Consider the following 26299-nt stretch of genomic DNA (forward strand, 5'->3'; position numbering starts at 1 on the left):
ACATCCCACCCAACCAGGAGCAATTGCAGAACCCAGCCTGTAGCTCTGCTCAGTGACAAAGTCCTACCAGTGGCCCCGTTCTGCCAGGGAACACAGCCTGGGACCTCACCCAACCAGAGGCCATGGCAGAGCCCAGCCATCAGTACCTGCTCCTTCATGCCACCTCAAAACATGGAACATTGTCCAAAAATAGATGATGTGTTAGACCACAAAACACGTCTCCACAAATTCAAGCAAATAGGAATTATATCAAGTATCTTTTCCAGCCACAATGATATGAAACAAGAAATCAATAACAGGAAGAAAGCTGGAAACTTCACAAATATATGGAAACTAAATGACACACTTCTGAAGAACCAATGGATCAAAGAAGAAATCAAAAGGGAAGTAAAAAAAATCTTGAGACAAAAAAAAGGAAATAAAACTTATCAAAACCTATGGGATGCAGCAAAATAAGTTCTAAGAGGGAATTTTATAGCCATAAACAACTACATTAAGAAAATGGAAAGATCTCAAATAGACAACCTAACTTTATACCTCAAAGAACTAGAAAAGAACAAACTAAACCCAAAGTTGGTAGAGGAAAGGAAATAAGATTAGAGCAGAAATAAATGAAATAGAGAATAGGAAAACAATAGAAAAGATTAACAAAACTAAGAGTTAGTTCTTTGAAATGATAAACAAAATTGACAAACCTTTAGCTAGACTAACCAATAAGAAAAGAGAGGACCCAAATAAATAAAAATCATAAATGAAAGTGGAGATGTTACAACTGATACCACAGAAATACAAAGGATCATAAGAGACTACTATGAATAATAATATGCCAACAAATTGGACAACCCAGAAGAAATGGATAAATTCTAGAAACATACAACCTACCAACACTGAATCATGAAGAAACAGAAAATCTGAACAGTTCAATCATGAATAAGGAGGCTGAATCAATAATCAAAAACATCTCAACAAAGAGAAGTTCAAAACCAGATGGTTTCACAGGAGAATTCTACCGAACATTTAAAGCCAATCCTTCTGACTTTTCCAAAAAGTTGAAGGTGAGGGAACACTCTCAAAGTCATTTTACAAGGCTAGCATTACCCTGATACCAAAGCCAGACGAGGACACTATGAGAAAAGAAAACTAAACACCAATATCCCTGATGAATATAGATGCAAAAATTCTCAACAAAGTACTAGCAAACCAAATTCAACAGCACATTAAAAGGATCATACACTGTGATCAAGTTGGATTCATCTCTGGATGTAAGAATGGTTCAACGTACAGAATAAATATGATATTTCAAATTAATAGAACGAAAGGTAAAAATCATGTGATCATCTCAATAGATGCAGAAAAAGCATGTGAAAAAATTCAAATGATAAAAACTCTGAACAGATTGGGTATAGAAGGAACATACCTCAGCATGATTAAGGTCATATATGACAAGCCCACAGCTAACATTATTCTCAGTGGTGAAAGGTTGAAAGCTTTTCCTCTAAGATCAGAAACAAGATAAGGATGGCCACTCTCACCAATCCTATTCAACATAGTACTGGATTCCTAGGCGGAGTAATCACACAAAAGAAGAAATAAAAGGCATCCAAATCAGAAAGGAGGAAGTAAAATTGTTTGCAGATAACTTGATCGTATATATAGAAAATCCTAAAGACTCCAACAAAAAACTGTTAGAACTAATAAATTCAAGAAGGTTGTAGGACACAAATTCAATGTACAAAATTCAATGTACAAAAATCAGGGGCATTTCTGTATGCTAACAATGAATTATCTGAAAAAGAAGTAGAGAAAACAATTCCATTTACAATAGCATCAAAAACAATAAAATACTTGGAATATAAATTTCACCAAGGATGTGAAAAATCTGTACAGTGAAAACTTAGAGTTTTCATAAGGTACTGATGAAAGACTTTGAAGAGGATGGAAATAAATGGGAAGATAACCCATGCTCATGGATTAGAAGAATTAATATTGTTAAAATGTCCATACTACCCGAAGCCATCTATAGATTCAGTGCAATCCCTATCAAGATTCCAATGGCATTTTTTTAAAGAAATAAAAATAATAAACTGGGCTGGCCCCATGGCCAAGTGGTTAAAGTTCCATGTGCTCCACTTCAGCGGCCCAGGTTCGCGTGTTTGGATCCCAGGTGCGTACCTACTCCACTCATCAGCCGTGCTATGGAGGCATCTCACATACAAAAAATAGAGGAAGATTGGCATGGGTGTTAGCTCAGGGCAAATCTTCCTCACCAAAAAATAAATAAATAAATAAACCTAAATTTGTATGGAACCACAAAAGACCCTGAATAACCCAGGCAATTCTGAGAAAGAAGAACAAAGCTGGAGGCATCACACTTCCTGGCTTTAAATTATGTTACAAATTTATAGTAATCAAAACAATGTGGTACTGGCATAAAAACAGACATATAGATCAATGGAACAGAAGCCAGAGCCCAGAAATAAGCCCCCACGTATATGGTCAACTAATATTTGACAGGGAGCCAGGAATATTCAATGGGGAAAAGATAGCCTTTTCAAAAAATGATGTTGGGAAAACTGGATAATCACTTGCAAAAGAAGGAAATAACCTCTATTTTACACCACTCACAAAAGTTAACTCGAATTAAAGACTTAAATTTAAGACCTGAAACCATAAAACTCCTAGAAGAAGACATAGGAAAAAAGCTCCTGAACATTGGTCTTGAAATGATTTTTAAATATGACACCAAAAGCACAACTAACAACAACAACAAGTAAACAAATGGGACTAAATCAAACTAGAAAGCTTCTGCACAGCAAAAATAATGACCAATCAAATGAAAAGTCTACCTGTGGAATGGGCGAAAATATTTGCAAATTATGTTATCTGATAAAGTATTAATATCCAAAATATATAAGAAACTCATACAACTCAATAGCAAAAAAAGCAAATAATCCAATTTAAAAAGTGATTGAAGAACTTGAATAGACATTTTTTCAAAAGAGACATTCAAATGGGCAACAGGTATATGAAAAGATGTTCAGCATCACTAATCATAAGGGAATGGCAAAGCAAAACCACAGTGAGATATCAACTCACACCTCTTAGAATGGCTGTTGATCAAAAAGACAGGCAATAACAAGTGCTGGTGAGGATGTGGAGAAAAGGGATCCCTTGTGCACTGGTGGCGGGACTGTATATTGGTACAGCCAATATGGAAGGCATTATGGAGGTTCCTCAAAAATTAAAAATAGAACTCTCATATGATCAAGCAATTCCACTTCTGGGTATGTATCCAGAGGAAACGAAATTGCCATCTTGGAGAGATACTTCCATCCACACGTTCATTACAGCATTATTTACAACAGTGAATATGTACATGGAAACTACCTAAGTGTCCACTGATGGAAGAATGGTTAAAGAAGTTGGGGTGTATATACAATGGAATATTATTCAGCCATGAAAAAGACAGAATACTGCCATTTCCAACAACATGGATGAACCTTGAGTTCATTTTGCTAAGTGAAATAACTCGGAGAAAGACGAATATTGTATGATCTTACTTATGTGTGGAATCTAAAAAATTGAACTCATGGAAACACAGAGTAGATTGGTGGTTTCCAGAGGTGGGGGTTAGTTATGGGGGAAATAGATGAAAGTGGTCAATGGGTACAAACTTCGAGTTTGTCTAAGTTCTGGTGATACAGTGTATAGTATGGTGACTATAGTTAACAATATCGTGTTGTATATTTGAAAGTTGCTGAGAGAGTAAATCTTTAAAGTTCTCAACACAAACACACAAATTCTAAGTATGTGAGGTGATGGCTGTTAACTAAACTTACTGTGGTAATCATTTCACTAGATACATATATCAAATCATCATATTGTACACCTTAAACTTACACAATGTTATATGTCAATTATGTCTCCATAAAGCTGGAAAAAGAAACTTTTGAGTACTTAGGGAAGAGTAAATCAAAATGCTAAAACTTCTTTAAATACATGGATTGTGGTAAGTCCCTATCACTGCTTCCTAATGTATATACTTGTACAAGATGCACTTTAAGACCTACAAACATGTGATCTCATTCACTCAAGTCTCTGTCTTTATTCTGAGCAAATGTTGAGTTCAATTTTTGTGATATTTTATTTTGTATTTTTAGACCAGCAATTCCTGTGATAGCTTCCATAGAAATGAAGAAGGGTATGCAAGAGATTTGAGAAGTGTTTAGTGAAATAGAAATATTTTGAAAGAATTTATCTTCTAGTGTCTAGTTTATAAAATCTCCAAAAATTAATCAAAAGCACTGTTATTGGAGTCAACCATAGGCTAGTGCTTGTAGAGAAGACATTGGAACATGGTGTTAAAGAGAATATACACACAAGGATGTAAATGCCAGCTATCTGAGTAAGTTGGGGAATTATCACCAGAACAAGATAACAGCTAGGCAAGTTCAAGAACTGCACCAAAGAAAAGGAAAATACTTTAAGGAGCTTGATGAATAGGGTAAGCAAAAGATGGTTATGGGAGGCCTCACTTTTAATTAAGGAATACTTTGCATAAATTGAGTTAAAAGCTCAACAGAAAAAAGAATGTACATTTTCCATTTACCTTCTATGCAGTATGAAAATTTCACATGGTAGACCGCTGGGGAAATTCAATGCCTTGTTTATCATCATAAGCTTTCTATTTCTGTCCTACATTTAAAATTGCTCACTGAGGAAGCTGCTGATGGTAATGATGTCATACATGATAGAGAACCCAAGTCCCTTAAACCATGGTGCCTTTTAATGATGGTGGAATTAACTGTTTAAAACAGTTTGTGGCTCTTTAGAGAGCAAATCCGAGCTCTTAACAGGAGCACCTGTATTCCTTTGATTGATTGATCGATGGATTGGAATGGAAGTGATATATCTGTGAAATGGAGTCTGGGGCAAGATTCATTTTTCGATCACTAAAGAAGCCAATTTTACTCTTAATATAGTTAATATAGTCTGTTTCATTTGTTCAGTTTATATTTTGATATTGCTCACATGGCTGAAATAGCTCTAGTTTCATTTTCTCATACTTTTGAGCTTGCCGTACTTTCATAAATGAAGTTGAACAAACCTCACCCAATCAAGGAAATGAAATATTTGTCAAGGTTCTGCCTGCCCATTTATCAGTCAGTGAATACTGCTACAGTTTCTCCCCCCTGTATGCAAGTATTTGAACCAGGTATGTCTCATTCCCTACAGGAGCTTCAGAGAGACATAGAGAAACACAGCACGGGCGTGGCCTCTGTCCTCAACCTGTGTGAGGTCCTGCTGCATGACTGTGATGCCTGTGCCACAGATGCCGAGTGTGATTCCATCCAGCAGGCTACACGAAACCTGGACCGGCGATGGAGAAATATCTGTGCTATGTCCATGGAAAGAAGGCTCAAGTAAGTGGGATGTTCAAACAGTTGGGAAAGAGGGAGGACTGAAAGGAAGAAAAAGATGACCCAGAGTACCCATGGTTCACTATTTCCTTTTGGTTGCAATGTCCAAAAACAGCCTTGGTTTCACAAACTTGCCGTCGCCTACATTTAGTTGGGAAAATAAGTAGGTATAAAGGTAGTATATAAATAGAACAACCCCAAGTTACGCCTGACTTAACGGTTTAAATATAATTCAGAAAAATAAACATATGCCCTTGCTGAGTGAGTATAAGGTTACAGAATTGATGGTGTGAAAAAGCAACATTTTTTTATTAAAAATGAAATAATAAAACAAAGTGCTTATCTTTAAACCGTTTGAGATTCAAGGCACTAAAAATTAGTGATGTGTTAGAAAATTATCATCATGATTTAAGGCACAGAATCTTTGCCTCTCTGGGGAACGCTTGAAAGGATAACATTTGTCTTGCTATCATAGGTTGATTTTGATGATGGTGAGTTTGATGTAGGAATTGATGGATTTTTAAACATTAGATAATTTATTTTAGTGGAACCTTGGTGTGAGTGTGCACCGTGAACATCGTGTTGCACTTCTAAACTTCCTTTCGCAGATCCAGAACAGTTAACATTGTGTGCTTGTGACACTCGATTTGACTAAGTCCAAATCCAGAGCTGCAGGATGTGTTACACACACACACACACATACACGCGCGCACAGCTGTTTCATTTTAGCTCAAACAGTTGTCTCTTTTTCACTCTGGTCAAATTTGGCGCAAGGCACAGTTATTGTTTGGCACAACATTTGTTTGTTTGGGCACTCTTAATCTCGTTGCAGGCAACAGGCAGGGTTTCTGGAGCATAAACAGTCTCAACAGTCCGATTCTGTTCTTTCGTTTCCTCTGTCAGAATTGAAGAGACGTGGCGACTGTGGCAGAAGTTTCTGGATGACTATTCTCGTTTTGAAGATTGGCTGAAGACTTCAGAAAGGACAGCTGCCTTCCCCAGCTCTTCTGGGGTGCTCTATACAGTTGCCAAGGAAGAACTAAAGAAATTTGAGGTGATTTACAATTCCAAATATTTAATCCTTATTTTGCTATGAGAACAGCCATCTGGTGGTTGCTTTCCCGAGACATAACCTAAGTGTTCACCCTCACATTATTTGTTCCAATCGCTGAGTGATGACTTTGTGGTCATCTTTATTATTATCATAAGTAGACAAAGAAGGGGGGAAAGAAGGTTTTTATTTTAATTTAAGATGATCAAGAATTACAAACACAGTAGTAATGAAGAGAAGTTCTATTAGAAAACAAGAATCATGATTTCCCCCCAAAAGATCTTGGCATTCTTCTTATTTCATAATTATTCACAATCAACCATCTAAGACTAAAATATGATGGTTTCCCATACTATACAAATCCATCTTCCAAATATGTTTTCTTGATTTTTTTACCTAATTGGAGCATTGATATATATTTTTTAATCATCGATAAAATAGAATCAGCTCCAGAATTGAATAAAACATTTTAGTCATAAGCCATTTCTAATTACGAATGAAGAGCCATGCCATTCTTATGAGTCACCAAGACTCTTCAATTACATAGAGACAAAAATAGCAGCAGTGAAATCATGTTCATAAAGGAAGGAATCGTTCAATAACTGATCCCTGTTCCTTGCTGGTTGTGCAATCTTGACTCTGCTCCGTCACTGTGATACTGTGAAACCTTGACTTCTCAGCTGTCTCTCATTTTCACAGAGGAGCTGGCATGACCTAAAGTGGCCCATTTTTTAATGTGAATTTTCTTTTCCCATCAATTCCCACTGATCGGCAGAAATATACTCATATATATTGACAACAAACAGTTCTGACGCACGTAGCTTACAAACATCATTCTTGGTTGCTAATTTCGGCCCCAAGCTTCCCAAGATGTTTAAAAATAAAAATAAAACTCCAACCAAATCCAGCTGAGTTCGTTTTTACCTTACAATTTGCGGATTTATATATAACTGTACCACTAAATTACAGGAAAAAAATTTTACTATATAGAAGGATTTCCCTTAGAAAACTTCTAGTAAAAATCCAGAATAAGCTCTGCAGTACATTCCAGGTCATCCGGTGTGAGCCAGTGCTAGTGGAAGTGTTCACGTACTGCATCTTACTACACTCAGCCTCCTAGAGGTTAAAACCTTCTATAATTGGCTTATACTACAAAGCAGATTATATGAGGTCTTTTTGATGCTATTTTGGACTCTCAGATTTTATGGCAAAGGTTAGCCATATATTTGGCTTCTACAATGAATGATTTTATAATTTATCTTATAATTAATTTTCTTAAGAGACAGAAAGTAATCACTAAAACAAAATTTTGTTTGGAGACCAACAAAATTTAGTCTGGCCAATTGCAGGAATATTTGGGATGGATCTGGGTTTGCTGGGGTGCCAACATGTGGTGCCCACCATCACGCCAGCAGGCAAACTTTTACTCCGACTTCCAGTAATGGCAAAAGCTGAACATGCCCTTCCACTTCCTTTTCTGAGGAAATGACTTAAAGTTTGATAGAATAGAAAATTGGATTTATTAGGATGAGGGCTCTTAGAGGAACGCTCAGAAGGAAAACCATTTCAGAGGCATAAATGTGATAGCATGTAAACAGTGTGATGAGCCAAAGGAAACAGAACTTTGGGATTTAAATGACTATATACAGTCCAATTAATTAGAGTTTTCTATCTAATGCCAGGATAGAAATCAGTCATAAATCGTTTACATGAGTTTGAAAAAAAAATGCTTCATTTTATTTTGGCCAGATAATTCTTATGCTAGGGCAATGCTAGATTGCAGAGAGAAAGAAGAGAGTATTTTACCTTCAGAAACTCTAAACCGTGCATAGACTCACCTCCAAAGTAAATAGACAGTACCCTGTAAAGTGGTTCATCAGCTCTAACACGTTTTAGAAAAAGAGAATAATTCACGGGAGCCACAAAAAAGAAATAGAGCATGTTCCAAACTTTTTTCCATGTAAGGTTGCTTGTGTTTGACTGAACTGCTTTTCTTAAAAATAAATAATAGTGGGGCTAGCCCCATGGCCGAGTGGTTAAGTTTGCACGCTCTGCTTTGGTGGCCCGGGGTTCGCTGGTTTGGATCCTGGGTGCGGACCAACACACCACTCATCAAACCATGATGTGGTGGCATCCCACATAGAAGATCTGGAAGGGCTTATGACTAGGATGCACAGCTATGTACTGGGTTTGGGGAGGGGGGAGAAAAAAGAGGAAGATTGGCAACAGATGTTAGCTCAGGGCCAATCTTCCTCACCAAAAAAATTTTTAAAAATTAATAGCTTGCATTTAGAGGGCCATCTGTAAAAGGCAGTTTCATTTTTTTCCTTAATGGACACCAGAATTGAGGCACTTTCTGGATTTTGAGGAAATAACGTATCTTACAAATAAAAAACCAGGTCTATTGTGGATCTTTTTCTCAGTATTGAAATCAGAAGTATTGAACATTTCAATCACATTTCAGCACACTTAAATATGTTTGTAGTCTGTTTTATGGGAAAATTTTTTTCAGGCTGTTAATTATTTTAAAAGCTATATTCTATATATGTGTGTGTTATATGTGGATATGTACATGTACATGCTTGAACATATATACATATATTTACTACTGTGTACCATTTTCTTTCATATTTGTGTTTGATCCACTCTCTTTCCTTAAGCCACCCTGATTACAGCACTTTGCTTTAACAAAGGGAAGTATACTCTTGCTAGAAATGGCCTTTTCCCTATCCGTGACCATGTGACTTCCCATTCTCCCCGATTCTGCAGTATGACCTTGCTGAGAGCCTGTCCCCCATTTCCCTCACCCATATGCTTCTCTGTGGTCTTAGGCTTTCCAGCGCCAGGTCCACGAGAGCCTGACTCAGCTGGAGCTGATCAACAAGCAGTACCGCCGCCTGGCCAGAGAGAACCGCACTGACTCTGCGTGCAGCCTGAAACAGATGGTTCACGAAGGCAACCAGAGATGGGACAACCTGCAAAAGCGTGTCACCTCCATCTTGCGCAGACTCAAGGTCTTCATTATGCCTCTTCCGTAGCTTAGAGCCCAGAGGACAGGAGGGGGCTATTGAAACACAACGTTAAGACATAATCTCAGTGATTTTGTAAGACTGGGATGGCAAGATGAGTGTCAGGGGTTAGTTTTTGAGTGATCTGAATGTTCCATGCACAAACGTTGTGGGGCCTCTTGAAACATTCAGTTAAGCCACTGGCTCAAGGATCAGCAAAGGATGACATTCGGTTGTCTGAAATTCTAATGTGGAAGAAAGTTTCCTTCGATTTTTTGCTATTAAATGACCTCCAATCTAATAAAATTTGATAGATTCCAACAACCTCCTTATGTAACACATTATGGAAGAGAAGTTGTGTAAAATTATAGGAGCATACATCGCCTTAATTTATATGATAAAGGATTGCAGGGTTCTCGTTGCTTGTTAAGAAAATGACTTTTCAGAAGAACATTGGAATTGGCAGTGCCATCTCAGTACGTGTATGTGGCCTTGTTAATTGTTATTATTTTCTCTCCACCTCCAGCATTTCATTGGCCAGCGTGAGGAGTTCGAGACGGCACGCGACAGCATTCTGGTGTGGCTGACGGAGATGGATCTGCAGCTCACTAATATCGAGCATTTTTCTGAGTGTGACGTTCAAGCTAAAATAAAGCAACTCAAGGTAATAGATTATTGATATTCCAAACGATCAGTGTGAGGCAAGTCTGAAGAGGAAGGCCTTTGTAGATCCTTTTGTGAAGAATATCGTAGAGAACTCTTCTTTTCAAAAAACTAGTTCTTCTTGATTGAAAAAACAATTCGGAAAATGCAAGTGATGTTAAAAATGAAATAAAGAACATTACCGAGAGATAACAACCATAGTTTTAATTATTAACTTGATTGCCACAGTGTTAGGGGTCTTCCTTTTTGGTTGTTTTTTATTTTTTTGATTTATTTCTAGTACCTTCAAATTATTTGACCTCTGTGCTCCAGAGCAATACAACTCTCTCGTGTTAGGATTTCATTCCACATATTCAGCCCTCTTAGATGCTAAGTTAATTTGAAAGCATATTTGATGTGTTTTGCTATATAATTTCCAACACAGTGGCTAGTTAAAAACTTCAATAGGAGGCATGTATATTAGATATAAGGATTCCCTAAAAGGAAGAGCATTTAACAACTTGAATAATAAGCAAGGAAGCTTGTGAAATTTTCTTCCCAAGATAGTTAGATTTTTTTTTCCCCTGAGGAAGATTCACCCTGAGCTAACATCTGCTGCCAACGTTCCTCTTTTTGTGTGTGAGCCACCACCACAGCGTGGCCACTGACAAGCGTAGGTCCCTGCCTGGGAACCAAACCTGGGCTGCCAAAGTGGAGTGTGCCAAACTTAACCACTAGGCCACCAGGGCTGGCCGAGATAGATTTTTTTAAAGAATAGTCATCATGCCCATAACCCTAGGTTTTTATAAAACAAGGAAGTTACCCTTAATTGTAGATTCTCAGAATGAAAAAATCATAAAATAGCCCTGATGTTCTGCCCAACCCCTTCCCCTGTTGCCCCCCCCCCCCCCCACACTGACTCTCCCCAGTTGTTTCACAGGCAAATCAATATTTCAAAACTTTGACAAGAAATCTCTCCCAAGTGGGAGTCAAATCTTTTCTTTTTGGCCTCTGGCAGGGTTATAGAGCTCGTTACCAGCCTCCCTTCTCTCCTGGCATTCTTTTCATTATTGGACAATTTCTCCTATCCCCAAGTTTATTCTTGTATTGAGTTAAAATTTATCCCCTGAAACTTGTCCCCAGGAGCTTCACTCTTTGAACCATATAGAATGAGCCTAAATAATCCTCCAGAATTCCTTGTTTTTCAAATAGTTATCATCTTTCCTGCTTGTGTCCTGAAACAATAAAAGCATCATCTGAGAAGAATTTGTGACATTAATTGTTTTTTGGATGGTTTCTCTTAGTCACGTTTGACATATAATCAGGAAATTTAAAATTAAAATCTTCAGTATAATTCTTTAAAAAGCTAAATTTGTTTCAGGCACACTGTATTGCTTACCATTGCATTTCGTCGGGGATGACCAGTGCTATCAACTTTATGATGGGTTTCAATGTTTTTTCCTGTGATTCTCTACCCACACTGTCTATGGTGGTAAATTTTATTAGCCAAAGGCGCCTTTCTGGCCGTGGAATTCTAACGTTTCCATTTCTGACTCCTGTTGTGATTTAAAATTTTTACTTTTTACTTTAGAAAGTAATGGCCTCTTGGCTTGTCATTGTTTATGGTAAATTCAATATCCCCTACATGGTTTTTCTAAATATGTATCTTATAATTATCTCATGTCAATGTGAGCAATAAAAAATTACACGAGATTTGTGCTCCCTAGGCCTTCCAGCAGGAAATTTCTTTGAACCACAGTAAGATAGAGCAGATCATTGCCCAGGGAGAACAGCTGATAGAAAAGAGTGAACCCTTGGATGCGGCCGTCATTGAGGAAGAGCTGGATGAACTCCGACGTTACTGTCAGGAGGTCTTCGGCCGCGTGGAAAGATACCATAAGAAACTGATTCGCCTGCCCGTATGTATCTTTTTGTTTCATTGTCATTAAATCTAAAGAGAATTAATTATGTGAGGTTAGGTAGCATTGTACAGTGGATGAGAGCTCAGACTCTGGAGCCAGCACCCCCGGGTTTCAGTCCCAGCTCTGACACGTGATGGCTACATAACCTTGGACAAGTTACTTCTCGTCTCTTGCCTCAGGTTCCTCACCTGTAAAACGGGTTTAATAACAGTACCTACCTTGTAGAAAGGATTGCTTGGGGCATGAAGTGAGTTCATATATAGATATAAAGACCTTAGAAGAGTACTTAGCACATATCTTCTATGGAAGATAAAGAAGCTTCTGGAAGAAATAAGGAGAGGAAAGTGAGCCATGTAGACAGTTGCTCAGTTGATGAGGTTATTTAGTTTAATTTTTTCTCTTCTATTTCCCTAATTGCTACCATAATCGCATCCCATTGTCGAGACGTTATTAGAATATTTAGACTCTTCTGTGATAAAATATATTTTGCATCTGGGATATAAGGTAAAAAAGGACCAGCTATGCCTTTATTAGTAATTTCCATTTGCTCCTGATATGTCCCATTGTGTACCTAGTGTGTTACAGGCAAGGTACTAGGTTGTCTTCATTTACATTGTCTTAGTTAATCATACATCAGTTTTGTGAAGTAGGTTTTAATATTATTTCCATTTTACCAGTGGAAAAACTGAGACTTTGGTAGATTAATTTATAAGACAATTTTAAAAGTGATCAGAAGATTCTTATTTATTTGATGATAGGAAGTTTAAACTTTTTCCCACTGAGGTTGAAATGTGGCCCAGATAAGCCTGAACACTGAGATTTGGTAAGAGGCAGAGCAAGAAGCAGTGGGGGCATCGTCTGCCCGCTGTGGTAACCGAGTGGGCTTGACTGCATTTCCAGCTCCCAGATGACGAGCACGACCTCTCTGACCGGGAGCTGGAGCTGGATGACTCGGCAGCTCTCTCGGACATCCACTGGCATGACACCTCTGCGGACAGGGTGCTCTCCCCCCCGCCCTCCTCGAACCCCTCCCTCTCACTCGCTCAGCCCCTCCGGAGTGAGCGGTCCGGACGAGACACCCCAGCCAGTGTGGACTCCATCCCGCTGGAGTGGGACCATGACTATGACCTCAGTCGTGACCTGGAGTCGGCCGTGTCCCGAACTCTGCCCTCTGAGGATGAAGAGGGTCAGGAAGATAAAGATTTCTACCTCGGGGGAGCTGTTGGCTTATCAGGTAGGGAAGAGCTCTTCCCATATGCCGGCTTGAAAGAAAATAAAAAGGAATGGATATGGTACTGGAAATATGTAAGCTAAGCTGAATCATCTTCTTCATTCTCCCATTAGGGGAAATGGTATATGATGGAATAATTGGATTTTAATGATTATCAAATACAAAAATTGTCATGGCCATTGATTTATTCCAATACACTTGCGTTCTTACTATGTGACAACTCTTTGTAAGTACTGGGGATACACGGTTCCTTTTCCCCTCGAAGAGCAGACAGTCTTGTGTGGCACGTAGACAAATAAATAAGAAACAGCTATGTGAAATGTTTGATGCCGGGATACCAATGTACACATGGCGGTATAGAAGTACCACCAAATGGCGACTAACTTGGAGCTTTGAGGAAAGGCTTTAGAGAAGAGACCCTTAAGCTGAGATCTGAAGGAAGTCAGTCAGGTGGACACTGCAATGTTCAGAGGAAGAAAGGATGGGGTGCCCGTGCCAGCTTTGTGGTTAGCCACAGTGCTTTTGGTCACCTGAAGTTCGTCCAGAGTGACAAGGCTGTAGATTAGGAGGCATGGAGTGGACAAAGAGGAGGGGGATGGCAGACCAGGACCTGGTTGTAAAGCAGCCCGTTCATCATGGAAGGGAGTTTGGCTTTTATCCTGAAGGCAATGGAGAGCCGTAGCAGGGCTCTCTGGAGGGAGCCATGTGATCAGATACATATTTTCAAAGAATTGTCTCGATACTATATGGAGGTAGCACGTTGGAAGAGAGTCCAAGAGGAAATGTTTTATAATCCAGGACAGAGATAGGATGGTGGCCTGAACCAAGGCTGCAGCATTGGGATTGGGAGAATGGAAGAGATGTGAGAAATCGTAAGAAGTCTCCTCTGTAACTGATGATCGATTGAATTGGAATTGAGGCAATTTTCTGGCTTGGGCATCTTGGTGAAAGATGTAGGTGGTCCTAGGTCCTGAGGACCACAAGAGGGAAAGAATGTTGTGTGTGTCTGTGGGCCAGGGCAGTGAGAAAGGGGAGGTGATGAGTTCAGTTGTGCACATCCTTTGAGATACTGTGAGTATCCAAAGGGAAAAACCCAGCAGTAGGTGCCTGGGTCTGAAGTTCAGGAACTGGAAGGCAGATTGGGTGGTTATTCACATGTAAATGGTAATTGTCCCTGAGGAAAGGGAGGAGATCACAAGGAAGAGTGTATAAAGGGAAACAACAAGGACAAACCCCAAGAAACACATGTAGTGAGGGGATGGACAGAGAAAGAGGAGTATTGTAAGGAAGGTGAGTAAAAATAAAATAATCAGAGGCCAATCTGTCACACTTGTAAATGCATCTCACACATTCTCTGAGGATATTTCTGCTTCTTTCTGATGGTTCACATTTGGATTCCCAGGTTATGACACTGTCTAAAAAGGAAATGATTTCTCTCATTTCTATTTTGTTTTTATAGTCTGCCTATAGGCATTTTGCATCTAAAGCAGCACTGTGCAATATGTAGCCCCCAGCTACATATGATGGTTGAGCCCCGAAATGTGACTGGGCAAATGGAGATTGGCTGGGTCAAATGCACTTACACGAATACACAAATTTCAAAGACCTAGCACAAAGAAAGAATGTAAAATTGTAATAATTGTTATATTGATTACATTATAATTTGAATATCTTGGTTTAGTAAAATAAAATATTGAAATGATTTTCATCTGGTTTTTGTTACTTCTTAATGTGGCTCTCAGAACCTTTAAAGTTATGGATGTGGTCACATTATGGCTCACGTTATTCCTGTTGCACAGGGCTGCTCTAGAATCTGACTCTGGGTTGAAATCCCAGTTCTGTCACTTGTTTACTGTTGAAACTGGAATCAGTAACTTAATGCCTCTGGACCTCAGTGTTCTCATCAATAAAATGGGAACAGCACTCCCATGCACCCTGTAGGGTTTCTGTGAGGATAAGTGAATGCTTAGAACAGTGCTGGCTCCTAAAACACTCATAGTCAATGCACGCTCTTATTATGATTCATTCCAGGAAACCTCTGGTGAGCGTGCTCCCCTTCTCTGTGCACCGGAGCCGCCTGTCTGGAATGACTAACTTCCTTTTTTTTCCCTAGGAGAGTTATTTTCCTGCCACCAGGGAATCGAACTTTCCAGAACTTAGCTGTCAACTTAGACTGTGCTCTTTTTGCAGATGTAATGATCCCTGAAAGTCCTGAGGCCTATGTAAAACTCACAGAAAATGCAATCAGAAATACCGCTGGTAGGCACAAAAAGTCGAAGCTGGCCTCCCACCCTCACCTGTAACCTGCCTCCTCTCTTAGCACATCTCCTGTTTCTCTCACAGCTCTGTGGCACAAGCATGTCGAGGCAGAACCTTCCTCTCTTACTGCTGTCCTAGGAAAAAAACAAAACCATTTGGTTGATCAACACCAAAAATAAGGTTTCAATAATCAAGTGAAGTGAAATAACTTCACAATTTGTTAAATGGGTATGCGTCTCATGAAGTATAGACCTTCTGATGCCTATGAACAGCTGAAAATAGGAGATAGAAACACTAGTCTCCAGCATTTTGTGCCCTAGCGCCGTACTTGATTATAGCAGCGAGGATGTTGTGACTTTGAGGGTTGCAGACCTACTTCTGGCTGGGGACTGGGGGCTCAGGGCTCCGGTCCCAAGTCTACCAGTTTGCATGTGTGACCTTAGGCCCACTGTCCATCCTCCTGATCTCAGACATTGCATACAAGACAAGGGGTGGCACCAGATGTCCAGCTCTAAATAGAAATTATCATTTTAGTTTAATGTCTTACCCCCAAAATAATCTGAAGTGAAAATCTATTCCAGTATCTTAAGACTTAGATTTTATTTAGCCATTCTCAATTGAATTCTAGAATATTCTACAGGAGAATATGAGAAAATAATAAGACCAACTTGTTTAAAGTATTTTGGGAAAGAAAAAGACTTAGATTTTTAAGGACAGAAATATTCCTGAAATAAGAAGAATTAAAGAAACAAAAATGAAACCAGTGTTACTTAATATTGCACTAGGCAAACTGTAGTTCAGGGTCCGTAATTTGGAGGATGGGGGGGAGAATAAGATTTGAACACGGTGATATGATATGGAACTGCAAGGCTGTTAGTTTACATTTAATGTTTGAAGAAAAACAAAAGGACAGGGAGCAAAGTCATCATGGTACTGAAATGGTGATTGCCTGAGGGATTCCCCCTGACAGACCTCTTCCAGGTATATTTAGAGGGCCTTTTTTCAAGAAAAACAAATTAATGAAGCTTACTAATATTTGTTCTGCTTTCACCTTATGCTAGCTTCACTCTGATAATCAATGCTCTTGTTCTGTTCAAAGACTATAATACACATAAACACACACACACGCAAATAATTATGCAAAAAGGTGCTCTATCTCTGAAAAAGGAATGAGCCAGGAGTCCTAGGCTGTGAGTAAAAGCATGCCGAGATAGAAATGCTAAAATCTTAGCTTTCTCCTAGTTTTGTTTCAGGTTGTAAATAAAAGCAAAAAGCAAGTCCTTGCTGGTTTGGTATCTCCATCCAGTCTATCCTGAGCTAGTCTTTTCTTGGTGACCTCAAAATCGTGCTTTGAGTGAATGATGCAGCCACCTGGTGAGATGCAGAAAGAAAAATTAGAGGGATCTTCCTCTGCTCAGTAAGTGACTGCAGAGGGAACATGAGAGGTAACTGCCTCCTAGTTATTAGGGAGCGGTAGGCACCACCTTAGGTTTCTAGAAAGACCTTCCGCTGCGTCCAGCATGCAGATTTTCAAGGGATCAGCTGGAAGAGCGAGAGACACACAGGCTGTTAGAGCCCACTGCAGGTGCCTTTTGCGATATGCAGTCTGCTAAGAGTCTTAGTCAAGCACACCCATTGATCTACTCATTTGAACTTCTAACCCACCGGCACATTAGCACGAAATTTGCTTTATAATTACGCACACACATGCCATTTCTATACAGCCTTAACTGAAATAATGTCTTCAACTCCTCCTCGGATGTCAAGCTCGTAAAGCGTGTAAAGATTCTTATGGTTGCCCCCACAGCGGATCCCAGCGCCTTAGAGTCACAGATCCGACAACTGGACAAAGCCCTGGATGACAGCCGCTTTCAGATGCAGCAAACCGAAAATATCATCCGCAGCAAAACTCCCACGGGACCGGAGCTGGACTCAAGCTACAAGGGCTACGTAAGTCTCCTGTCCCTTGTGCCCCTGGCATGTACCTGGAAGTCACAGTTGTGTGACAAAGAACGGTCCGTTTGTGCCATGAGGCCTTTGAGAGCTCTCCAGACACCGTGCAGCCCTTGACCTCAAGGGCGTGGATGTGCAAAAGAAAGTCCTGTTAGCAAGTTACCTTTTTTCTAGAACTGGTCTGTGCTCGGGCCCGCTAACCTACTGTAATGACCACCCTGTTCCTTTACATGGAGAACTCAGTGAGGTCTGTTTAATTGAAAGTAACAAAATGCTTTGGCTCCCGATAATGATTAGGCATTTTTCCAAATTCAGCTCATAACTTTTGCACCAAGGTTATCCTTGGAACAGCCGATTTTAGCTAACAGACTACTAACATGAATTTTTTTTGGTTCTTTTCCTGTGTTTATTGATTCACTTAATGGCCTTGGGAATGTTTTTATCCTCTGCTCTTAGTATGCTCATTCTGAAATCAACAATTCTGACTAGCAAGAGGGATTTAGGGAAAAGCTGGCAAGAGATCCTGTATATTACCAGTTCTCTTTTTGAAGCTCTTAGTAAAGTATATAATAACTTTATTTGCTCTGCTCAAATCATTGACCTAACAGTTTTTCCCAGAGAACTACCTGTGTTCCTACACATACTTAAGCAAGGAAATTTGAAAGTACATCTCTTCGATGCCTCTTACCTTCTTTTCACACCCGAAAGACTGCCTAGATGAAGGAAAGAAAAACTAATGTCTCTACGTCCAATAACAACTCACACATACTCCTTTTTGAAACCAGGGAGGAGAACCATTCTAGTTATATATGTGGATGTTAATATCCTCGCAATTATGGAAGAGTAATCGATCAAGAGTTATTCCTTATCCAGTGTGGCCTATTATACTGACTTACAGTGAAATCTCTTTTTTTTAAAATAAAGATAGTTTCATGGTGACCATGTTGATGTCACTGAGATTAAACTCAACCTCAATCAAAGGTAATCAAAGTTAACTCAATAGCAATGTGATTTGTGAAAGCCTTTATGGTCAATATAGCAAGAGTGCCCTGAAATGATTTGCTCTTTTAATCTTTGAATACTGTGCATGATATTAAACATGAAATTAGAAGGTTTTCCTTTCGTGTTAGAGTTTATTCCCTCGATATCTATTAAACATTGCTTAAATTTTCTCATGAAGTCGCTGGCTATAATATTGCTTTATGCTTTTAAGTATATTAATTCTTTAATACAAAAAAGTGTTCCTTTGAGCTTTGTGGTAATATTTTTATTCCCACATTTCAATTTAAGAAAGCTGGAACAACTTGCCAAAAGTTATATATTGTATTGCCCGCTGAGTGCTCTGAGTTTTTAAATCCCATATGGGTGTAGTCTGTTTTGATTCATAAATTTAAAAGAAATTTTGAGGACGTCTGATGCAAAACCACGTATGCAAAGTGTATCTTCAAGGCATTGGTTTACATTTATATGAATGTGTCACGTGTTTCAGAAGCATGTTTTTGAACTTCTTTTTAGCAGAGTGGCATAGTCTTCACAGAGAAGTAAATCGTGGTCACTGTCCTTTTGAGGGACTATCAGATATTTTCCCCAGAAGCTGTTGCACTCCTGAGAATTTCAGAATTTTGTGACGGGGGCCTGTTTTCTGTGTCCGAACAGATGAAACTGCTGGGCGAATGCAGCGGCAGCATAGACTCAGTGAGGAGACTGGAACGCAAACTGAGGGAGGAAGAAGAGAATTTTCCTGGCTTTGTCAACCTGAATAATACGGAAACCCAAACAGCTGGTGAGTGAGCGGTGCCCCACTCAAGAAAGGGTGAGAGAGAAGATCCAGAAGTACTCTGTGGCACCCCAGTGTCACGAGGCTGCTTACCTCATTCTGCACCATTCCATCCTGAGAACTTTTCTCCACGTGACAGTGATCTCCTGTGACAGAAGAGGGAGATGAAAAGCAGCAGAGCAGTTTTTTCCATGTTGCATTTATTTTAACACATTGGCTCTAACATCATGGGCATTTTGACATCACAGAAAGGAAACAAAAGCTGAATGAGAGAATTTTGCTGTCATGCACGTTACTCCTTCATGCACATTACTGTTTATTACTTCATAAAGCTCTTTACAGTGTTAAGCCCTATGTAGCTTTTCTTTTTCTCCATTATCATTAACAAGGCAAATGGGAAAACACAGCCATTGTAGTGTTATTTACAGCTGCCAACTACAGAAATGCTCAGTGGAATTACTTTTCTTTCTGTTGCTATTTAAAGTTAGCCACCAATGTGTGTTTAAAACATTTCCTAAACGTCATATGTGCAAGATTCTGTGCATCTCGTGTCTTGTCAGGCGTGATTGACCGATGGGAGCTCCTGCAGGCACAGGCCCTGAGCAAGGAGCTGAGGATGAAGCAGAACCTCCAGAAGTGGCAACAGTTCAACTCTGACCTGAGCAACATCTGGACCTGGCTGGGGGAGATGGAGGAGGAACTGGAACAGCTACAGCGCCTGGGGCTCAGCACCGACATTCAGTCCATTGAGCTCCAAATAAAAAAGCTCAAGGTAGCTGCCCTTGGCCTTTCCCCCAGCGGCCAGACAAAAAGCTGCCGTGTGGAATGCCAGGTCAGATGAGACCACTAGCTCTAGCCATTCTGTGACGCAGCAGCAGGGGAGTGGTCAATAGAAATGAGCACAGATGCTCTCCTCTTCCCCAGCATCCCAAATCAGAGCGTCTAGAGAAGGTTAGGAAGGGCAGAAAGATGAACGATGTTGTGGAACCATCTCCCACGTGAATAATCATGTATGATTTAATGAATTGGCATTTAAGAAATGACCGATTAAAATTTCACGAAATGTCCAGGCACCTCTGGGACCTCTTTAACCTCTTTTATGAGAAATACAGATATGAACAGGTTCCTGCATGTTTGTATCGATAGCTGGAGGGGAGTCCTCTCCGAGGCTGCACCTGTGTGAGTTCGTGGGGGACCTGTTGAAATCACTTGACATTCGGGAATCAGCAGAACCTCCAAAATTGATTATAGTGGAGGCAGACGCAATCTTCAGTGTAATGAATAAAACAAAACAAAGCAGTGGAGTGATTGTGGTGAAACACCTGACGTTTGTGTTGGATTTTGGCCTGGATGGGTGTAGTACACAAGATAGCTTCTTTTAACTCCATTTCTAGATCTTCAAAGTCATCCTGAGCCCAGCTATTGAGATGCATTAATATGTGGAGACTTTTGTAAACACGCTGTGGATTGTGAGCTCAGTTTCTTTTTAATAGCTCTTTTGGTCCTATCTCTTTGTTTGGAAAACATCAAGATGTGCTCTTCCTCAGAATGTAGCTACGCAGGCTCTCGAGGCTCAAGGATTGAGTGCATTGCTTTTGTGCCTCTCTGCTCTCAGTGTATGCTGTTTCTTTTGGGGTGATGTTTTTGTGTGTTGTTTATTTTAAACATTCAAGCAGAGAAATGAGTATTCCCACAGATGCTCAAGCTTCTTAAAGAGAAGCCTCTGCAGCAGCCCCATCAATTTCGGGATGAAGCATCAAATGGGAGATGCAATTTACATTATCCAGAGTATAAAATGCATTTTTCTCTTGAGTACCTGAATTACTTTAGCTTCTCTCTGGGAAAATGTAAGGCAGTATTGCACTATAACTAAACTCCTGAAAAAGTTGATGAAGCAAATGCTGGCTATAGTCCAAGACCGCAGAGAGATGAGGGTGGAGAAATGAGACCTTGAAAGTCAGCCTGTGTCATAAGAAAAAGTCACCCTTCACTGTACCCCTCCTGGATCCCTCCTATCTGTGTTTTCTGAGGATAAATCTGTTGAATAACCAAGTATCTTTCCAAAATATCTGTTGATCTTATGCTGTCTCTGTGGTTGAATCCATATTACAACATGAAGAACTATTGAAAAGTGAAAAATTAAAACAAATTGGAAACAAAACATAAATGTGAGAATTTATAAGAAAATATAGCCTGAGTGGATGTGATTTACAGGATCCCTCACCCGTACTTGATCTGGGGATGTTTAAGCAGTACCCAGATATTCAATTATTAAGACATAAGCAGGTGCTCAAGTTCTTGGAATTTAGTTCTAGATTTTTGGGAAATGCACAAAGTAATACATCAGTCGCCTGGTTTTTTGTGAAATCCAGCTAAATTGGTTAGGTGATGAAATGCCCAAATTTAGTCTCTGTACTGTCACAAGAATGTGGCTTGTGACACAGGCAGTGTTCTCAGCCCTTGAGACGCCAACCACTGTGTTTACAGTGGAAAGAGCTGGAGGCCCCAGCCTGGGAATTTGCTTTCTTACCAGGCTCGTGGCTTCATTCTTATGCACACAAGTGGAGTACCATCGGTCTTGTGAAGTGGGGTTCTTACATTAGACCTAAAAGCACAACTTCCTGCTGCTTGGAGCCAGGTTTTGTTTTGTTTTGTTGAACTCCCACTCCAGATGTTGAGTTAATCCACTCCCTAGTTCATTGCACAGGGTCCTCAATGCTTCCTGCAAAGTTCCTCTTCATTTTGTTTATTCATCCTTTCCCCCTCCACTGATTTTTAATCTCCATTTCTCAAACCCACAGCAACCATTCTGAAATATTTAATGAGTATGCTTTGTTCATATGTATTCATGAAAAATTTGGATTTGTGTGTGTGCACGTGTATTTTAAATTGTATAAGTGCTATTTTGTTACACGTATCATTCTGTTTGACTCTTTCCAAGTATACTACAGTTTCTTAAGATCCATCCAAGTTATCAAGTATATGTCTGATCTGTTTCTTTTAGCTGTAGTGTAGTTCTCAGTGGTATGCACCCACTATATCTTACCTAGCCATCCTGTTAAGGCCATTTTAACGAACGGATCTTTTAATTTGAGTGAAGGATTTCCAAAGGTTTAGACTTTTTTTAATGTTATTATTTTCCTTGTTTTGGTGCTTTCCTTTCTCTTTTCAGGAGCTCCAGAAAGCTGTGGACCAACGCAAAGCCATCATCCTCTCCATCAATCTGTGCAGCTCCGAGTTCACCCAGACTGGCAGCGAGGAGAGCCGGGACCTGCAGGATCGCTTGTCCCAGATGAACGGGCGCTGGGACCGTGTATGCTCGCTGCTAGAGGAGTGGCGGGGCCTGCTGCAGGACGCTCTGATGCAGTGTCAGGTTTGTGGGGCTTTGAGCACGCTGTGCTCCAGAGTCAGACGTTTCTAGTGTGGCTGAGTCTGTGACTGGATTTATCATGGTCACAAGAGGGATGCAGTTGCTTCTCAAAGTCAGTATTTGAGTGAGATAACTTTGTGCCCAAACTTTTCATTTTACTGGAGGGTTGGAACATGTGACCAGGAGTTCAAAGCAGCTAGACCCCTCTCTCTAACAAGAGGCTGTTTCTATAAGTTTACCTCAGCCCCACTATTTCTTTTTAACTCACTCATTTATTTCATTCATTCATTCAACAGATATTTACTAAGCACCTGGGAAGACATTTCTTGAACATCAGATTGAGCATTACGAGTATTTACCCATCTATTCCTAGCATTGTTATTTGCCGAGTGTCCACTATCCGTTAGCAGTCAGGATATAGCATAGCCTCTACTTGTGTTGGGGAAGACAGACAATAAAATGCAAGTAAATGGTTAACCAAGATACTTCCAGATGTTGATGATAAGAGTAACTGAGAAAAGTCACTTTGGGAGGGTGGTCAGGGAATTCTATAGATCTTCGAGCTGATGCTGGAAGGCCGTTGCCATGAAGAAGATAGACCAAATGGGAAGTCCCAGAAGCAGGAAAGGGCTTAGTGTCTTTAGAGACAGAAAAGAGGCCAGTGTGATTAGAGTGTAGTTAGCAAGGTGATGGGTAATAAGAAAGATGGAGGAGGTGGTCAGGAACCAGGTCGTGCAGGGCCTTGTAGATTCTGGCCGGAAGTTGGGGTTGTATTCTAAGCAGGATGGGAAGCCCTTGCAGGATGTGAAACTCACTGTCCAGGTGTATATGTGCTCCAAGAGTAATAGCTCCTGAAAGCAGGTACCTAAGCTGTTGTTTCATCCTACACCCACTCCTTGTACGGTGCGTTATGCATAAGAGATCTTCAATAACTCTGTGTTGAATGAATGAACAAATGGATGAATGAAGGGGATAAGGGATTGGACTTAGGCTTTAAAAGATGGGAAGAGGGGCCGACCCAGTGGCATAGTGGTTAAGTTTGCACGCTCCGCTTCGGCGGCCCAGGGTTCGTGGGTTTGGATCCCAGGTGCAGACCTACACACCCCTCATCAAGCCATGCTGTGGTGGCATCCCACATGCAAAATAGAGAAAGATTGGCACAGATGTTAGCTCAGGGCCAATCTTCCTCACCAAAAAATTAAAAAAATAAAAGTTGGGAAGAATTGAATACAGGGAGAAGGGAGGAGAGCAGAGTTGCTTCCTTCTAATTTGTATAATATCCCTATAAATTAAGTATTTTGATGCCAATTTTCCTTATGTCTAAAATTTCCCCCAAGTAATAAATTAGATGCTTTTGGTGAGAATGTGAATTCAGATCATTACAACTATGCCAGTGCCTTCCTCAGAAAGGAGTTGTGTACAAGACCTTAAAATCCATGTATCTTTGCCAGTGGTAGCAATTGTAAAGAATGGAAATGGAAGCTATGAGGGAAAGAAAATATATTAAACATTAGTTTGTGCTTCCCATTTTTTTTCTATAGGATTTCCATGAAATGAGTCATGGTTTGCTTCTTATGCTGGAGAACATCGACAGAAGGAAAAATGAAATTGTTCCTATTGATTCTAACCTAGACGCAGAGATACTTCAGGACCATCACAAACAGCTTACGGTAAGACATGTGAACTCTGCAGCCTCTGGTTATTTTTAGCAGTGATCCATTTCATTTACAGAAGATGGATGGAGGTGGTAGTATTTTTTTTGCCTTTTGAGTTGTAGTCTCTGACTTAGTCTTTCTTTACTCCTCATGATTTCCAATCTTTTTGTAAAGCAAACATGAGCATAGACGATGTCACCTGTTAGTTTCAGAATCTGGTTCTAAAGTCATTGCTCAGTTGCAGAAATCTTAGATGCTCTTAATCTTAATTAGCTTGTTTCTATTCAGGCAACTCTTTAGTGAATTACACTTATTTTTAATTGAAACTGTATTTGTTACATCTGTGTCCCCAAAGTATATCAGGTGGGTTATAATAAAAAGACATTAAAACTATTAAAATAGGGGCCAGGCCTGTGGCCAGGTGGTTAAGTTGACACGCTCTGGTTCAGTGGCCCAGGGTTCGCTGATTCAGATCCTGGGGATTGACCTACACACCGCTCATCCAGCCGTGCTGTGGCGGCATCCCACATAGAAGAACCAGAATGACTTACAACTAGGATATACAACTATGTACTGGGGCTTTGGGGGGAAAAAAGAAAAGAGGAAGATTGACAGCAGATGTTATCTCAGGGCCAATCTTCCTCACCAAAAAGCATACCTTTTAAAAAATAGGAAAACTATTAAAATAGGAAGAGACCTTTAAGGCTTCTTAAGAGGAATTAAGTACCAGATTCCAAATTAACCTTAGCCTGAAGTTTTCTGAAAGCTGAGACAGAAAGGGAAACATGATGTGTTAAATTATTTTCATTATCTGACAAAAATAAAGCATACCAGTTCTCAAGGAGCAAGAAACTTTTTCTAGCACTAAATTCAAAAGGTGATTTGCACAATTTGCTGTGTAAAATCTTATACAAAGCACTGTGGACAATATAATATACAGTGTGCTTAAGTGATTTTATAGAAGATAAAGAAGCATATTTGAATTCCATTAGGAGAAAATGATTTGAATTTTGTAGCTTTCTGCATTTTTAAAATGTTATTTCTTAACATTTAACACTCACTAACCTAATCCAACAGAATTGGTAGCTTTTAATTCAGTACCATAAAGGTCTTAAAAACCCAGGGAATAGCCTCGCAGCTGCACTTTTACCAGATTTTTTACCTCAGACAATAAGTTATGAATGATGATTCTCACATATATCTTTTTAAAAATCTTGAACAGATAGCATATGCCTAGACATACTTGAGTTTTGCTGTTTATAAATTCATGTGTTACTTTTCTGTTTAAAAGAATATCTTATATCTCATTTGCATAGTACTTTATATTTTAAATTCTTTCACACGCACTCACCAATTTGAACCTTCCAGTGATACTCACTGTGAACAAAGCTGGAATTAATCTCATCATTTTACCAAATGAGAAAACAGATGAGAATGGTTCAGGGGTGTTATGGAATATTTTTGGCAGAGGCAGGATTAGAACACAGGTCCCTGATTCCTGAACGCCATGGGCTGCTTCCTCCTTCCTTGTGTGCTCACGGCCTTCTGGTGCTCAGATATAATTGCCCAGTAAGTTAAAGTGATGTCATTCTGCACTATCGGAACTCACTCCACTTATCGAAAATTCTTAGAAAACTATTTCTTATCGTATACATAGCAAATAAGGCGTGAGCTCTTGGAATCGCAGCTCAAAGTGGCCTCACTGCAAGACATGTCTTGCCAACTGTTGGTGAATGCGGAAGGCACAGACTGTTTAGAAGCCAAAGAAAAAGTCCATGTGATTGGAAATCGGCTCAAACTTCTCTTGAAGGAGGTCAGTCGTCACATCAAGGAGCTGGAGAAGTTGTTAGACATGTCCAGCAGTCAGCAGGTAAGCTCAGAACAGACATCCTTGTGGAGCATTTCTTACAGGACACCAAAGAAGCATCATCTTAGCCATCTTAGAAAGACTTTGAATGTAGTCCTTGTCAGAATATTGTCAACTCTCAACCCCTCTCTTACAAATCCTGTC

At 39.8% G+C, this 26299-nt stretch overlaps 1 protein-coding gene across 44 annotated transcripts in view; it reads left to right on the plus strand.

Moving 5' to 3' along the window:
- SYNE1 (spectrin repeat containing nuclear envelope protein 1) overlaps positions 1–26299 on the plus strand; it is a 442051-nt gene that overhangs the window by 404592 nt on the left and 11160 nt on the right. For 22 of the 44 annotated variants that reach the window (XM_070256132.1, XM_070256133.1, XM_023632822.2 and 19 more), the window contains 13 exons: positions 5236–5423; positions 6324–6474; positions 9303–9485; positions 10006–10143; positions 11849–12040; positions 12944–13277; positions 15465–15533; positions 17341–17483; positions 19143–19269; positions 19824–20095; positions 22436–22636; positions 24175–24303; positions 25946–26158. In XM_070256132.1, the coding sequence (XP_070112233.1) occupies positions 5236–5423; positions 6324–6474; positions 9303–9485; positions 10006–10143; positions 11849–12040; positions 12944–13277; positions 15465–15533; positions 17341–17483; positions 19143–19269; positions 19824–20095; positions 22436–22636; positions 24175–24303; positions 25946–26158 (2340 nt within the window). The remainder of the gene's footprint in view (positions 1–5235; positions 5424–6323; positions 6475–9302; positions 9486–10005; positions 10144–11848; positions 12041–12943; positions 13278–15464; positions 15534–17340; positions 17484–19142; positions 19270–19823; positions 20096–22435; positions 22637–24174; positions 24304–25945; positions 26159–26299) is intronic. The other 22 variants (XM_070256135.1, XM_070256150.1, XM_070256136.1 and 19 more) reach the window with 3 other exon arrangements.

This window comes from Equus caballus, chromosome 31 (assembly GCF_041296265.1).
Source record: "Equus caballus isolate H_3958 breed thoroughbred chromosome 31, TB-T2T, whole genome shotgun sequence".
Taxonomy (NCBI): Eukaryota; Metazoa; Chordata; class Mammalia; order Perissodactyla; family Equidae; genus Equus; species Equus caballus.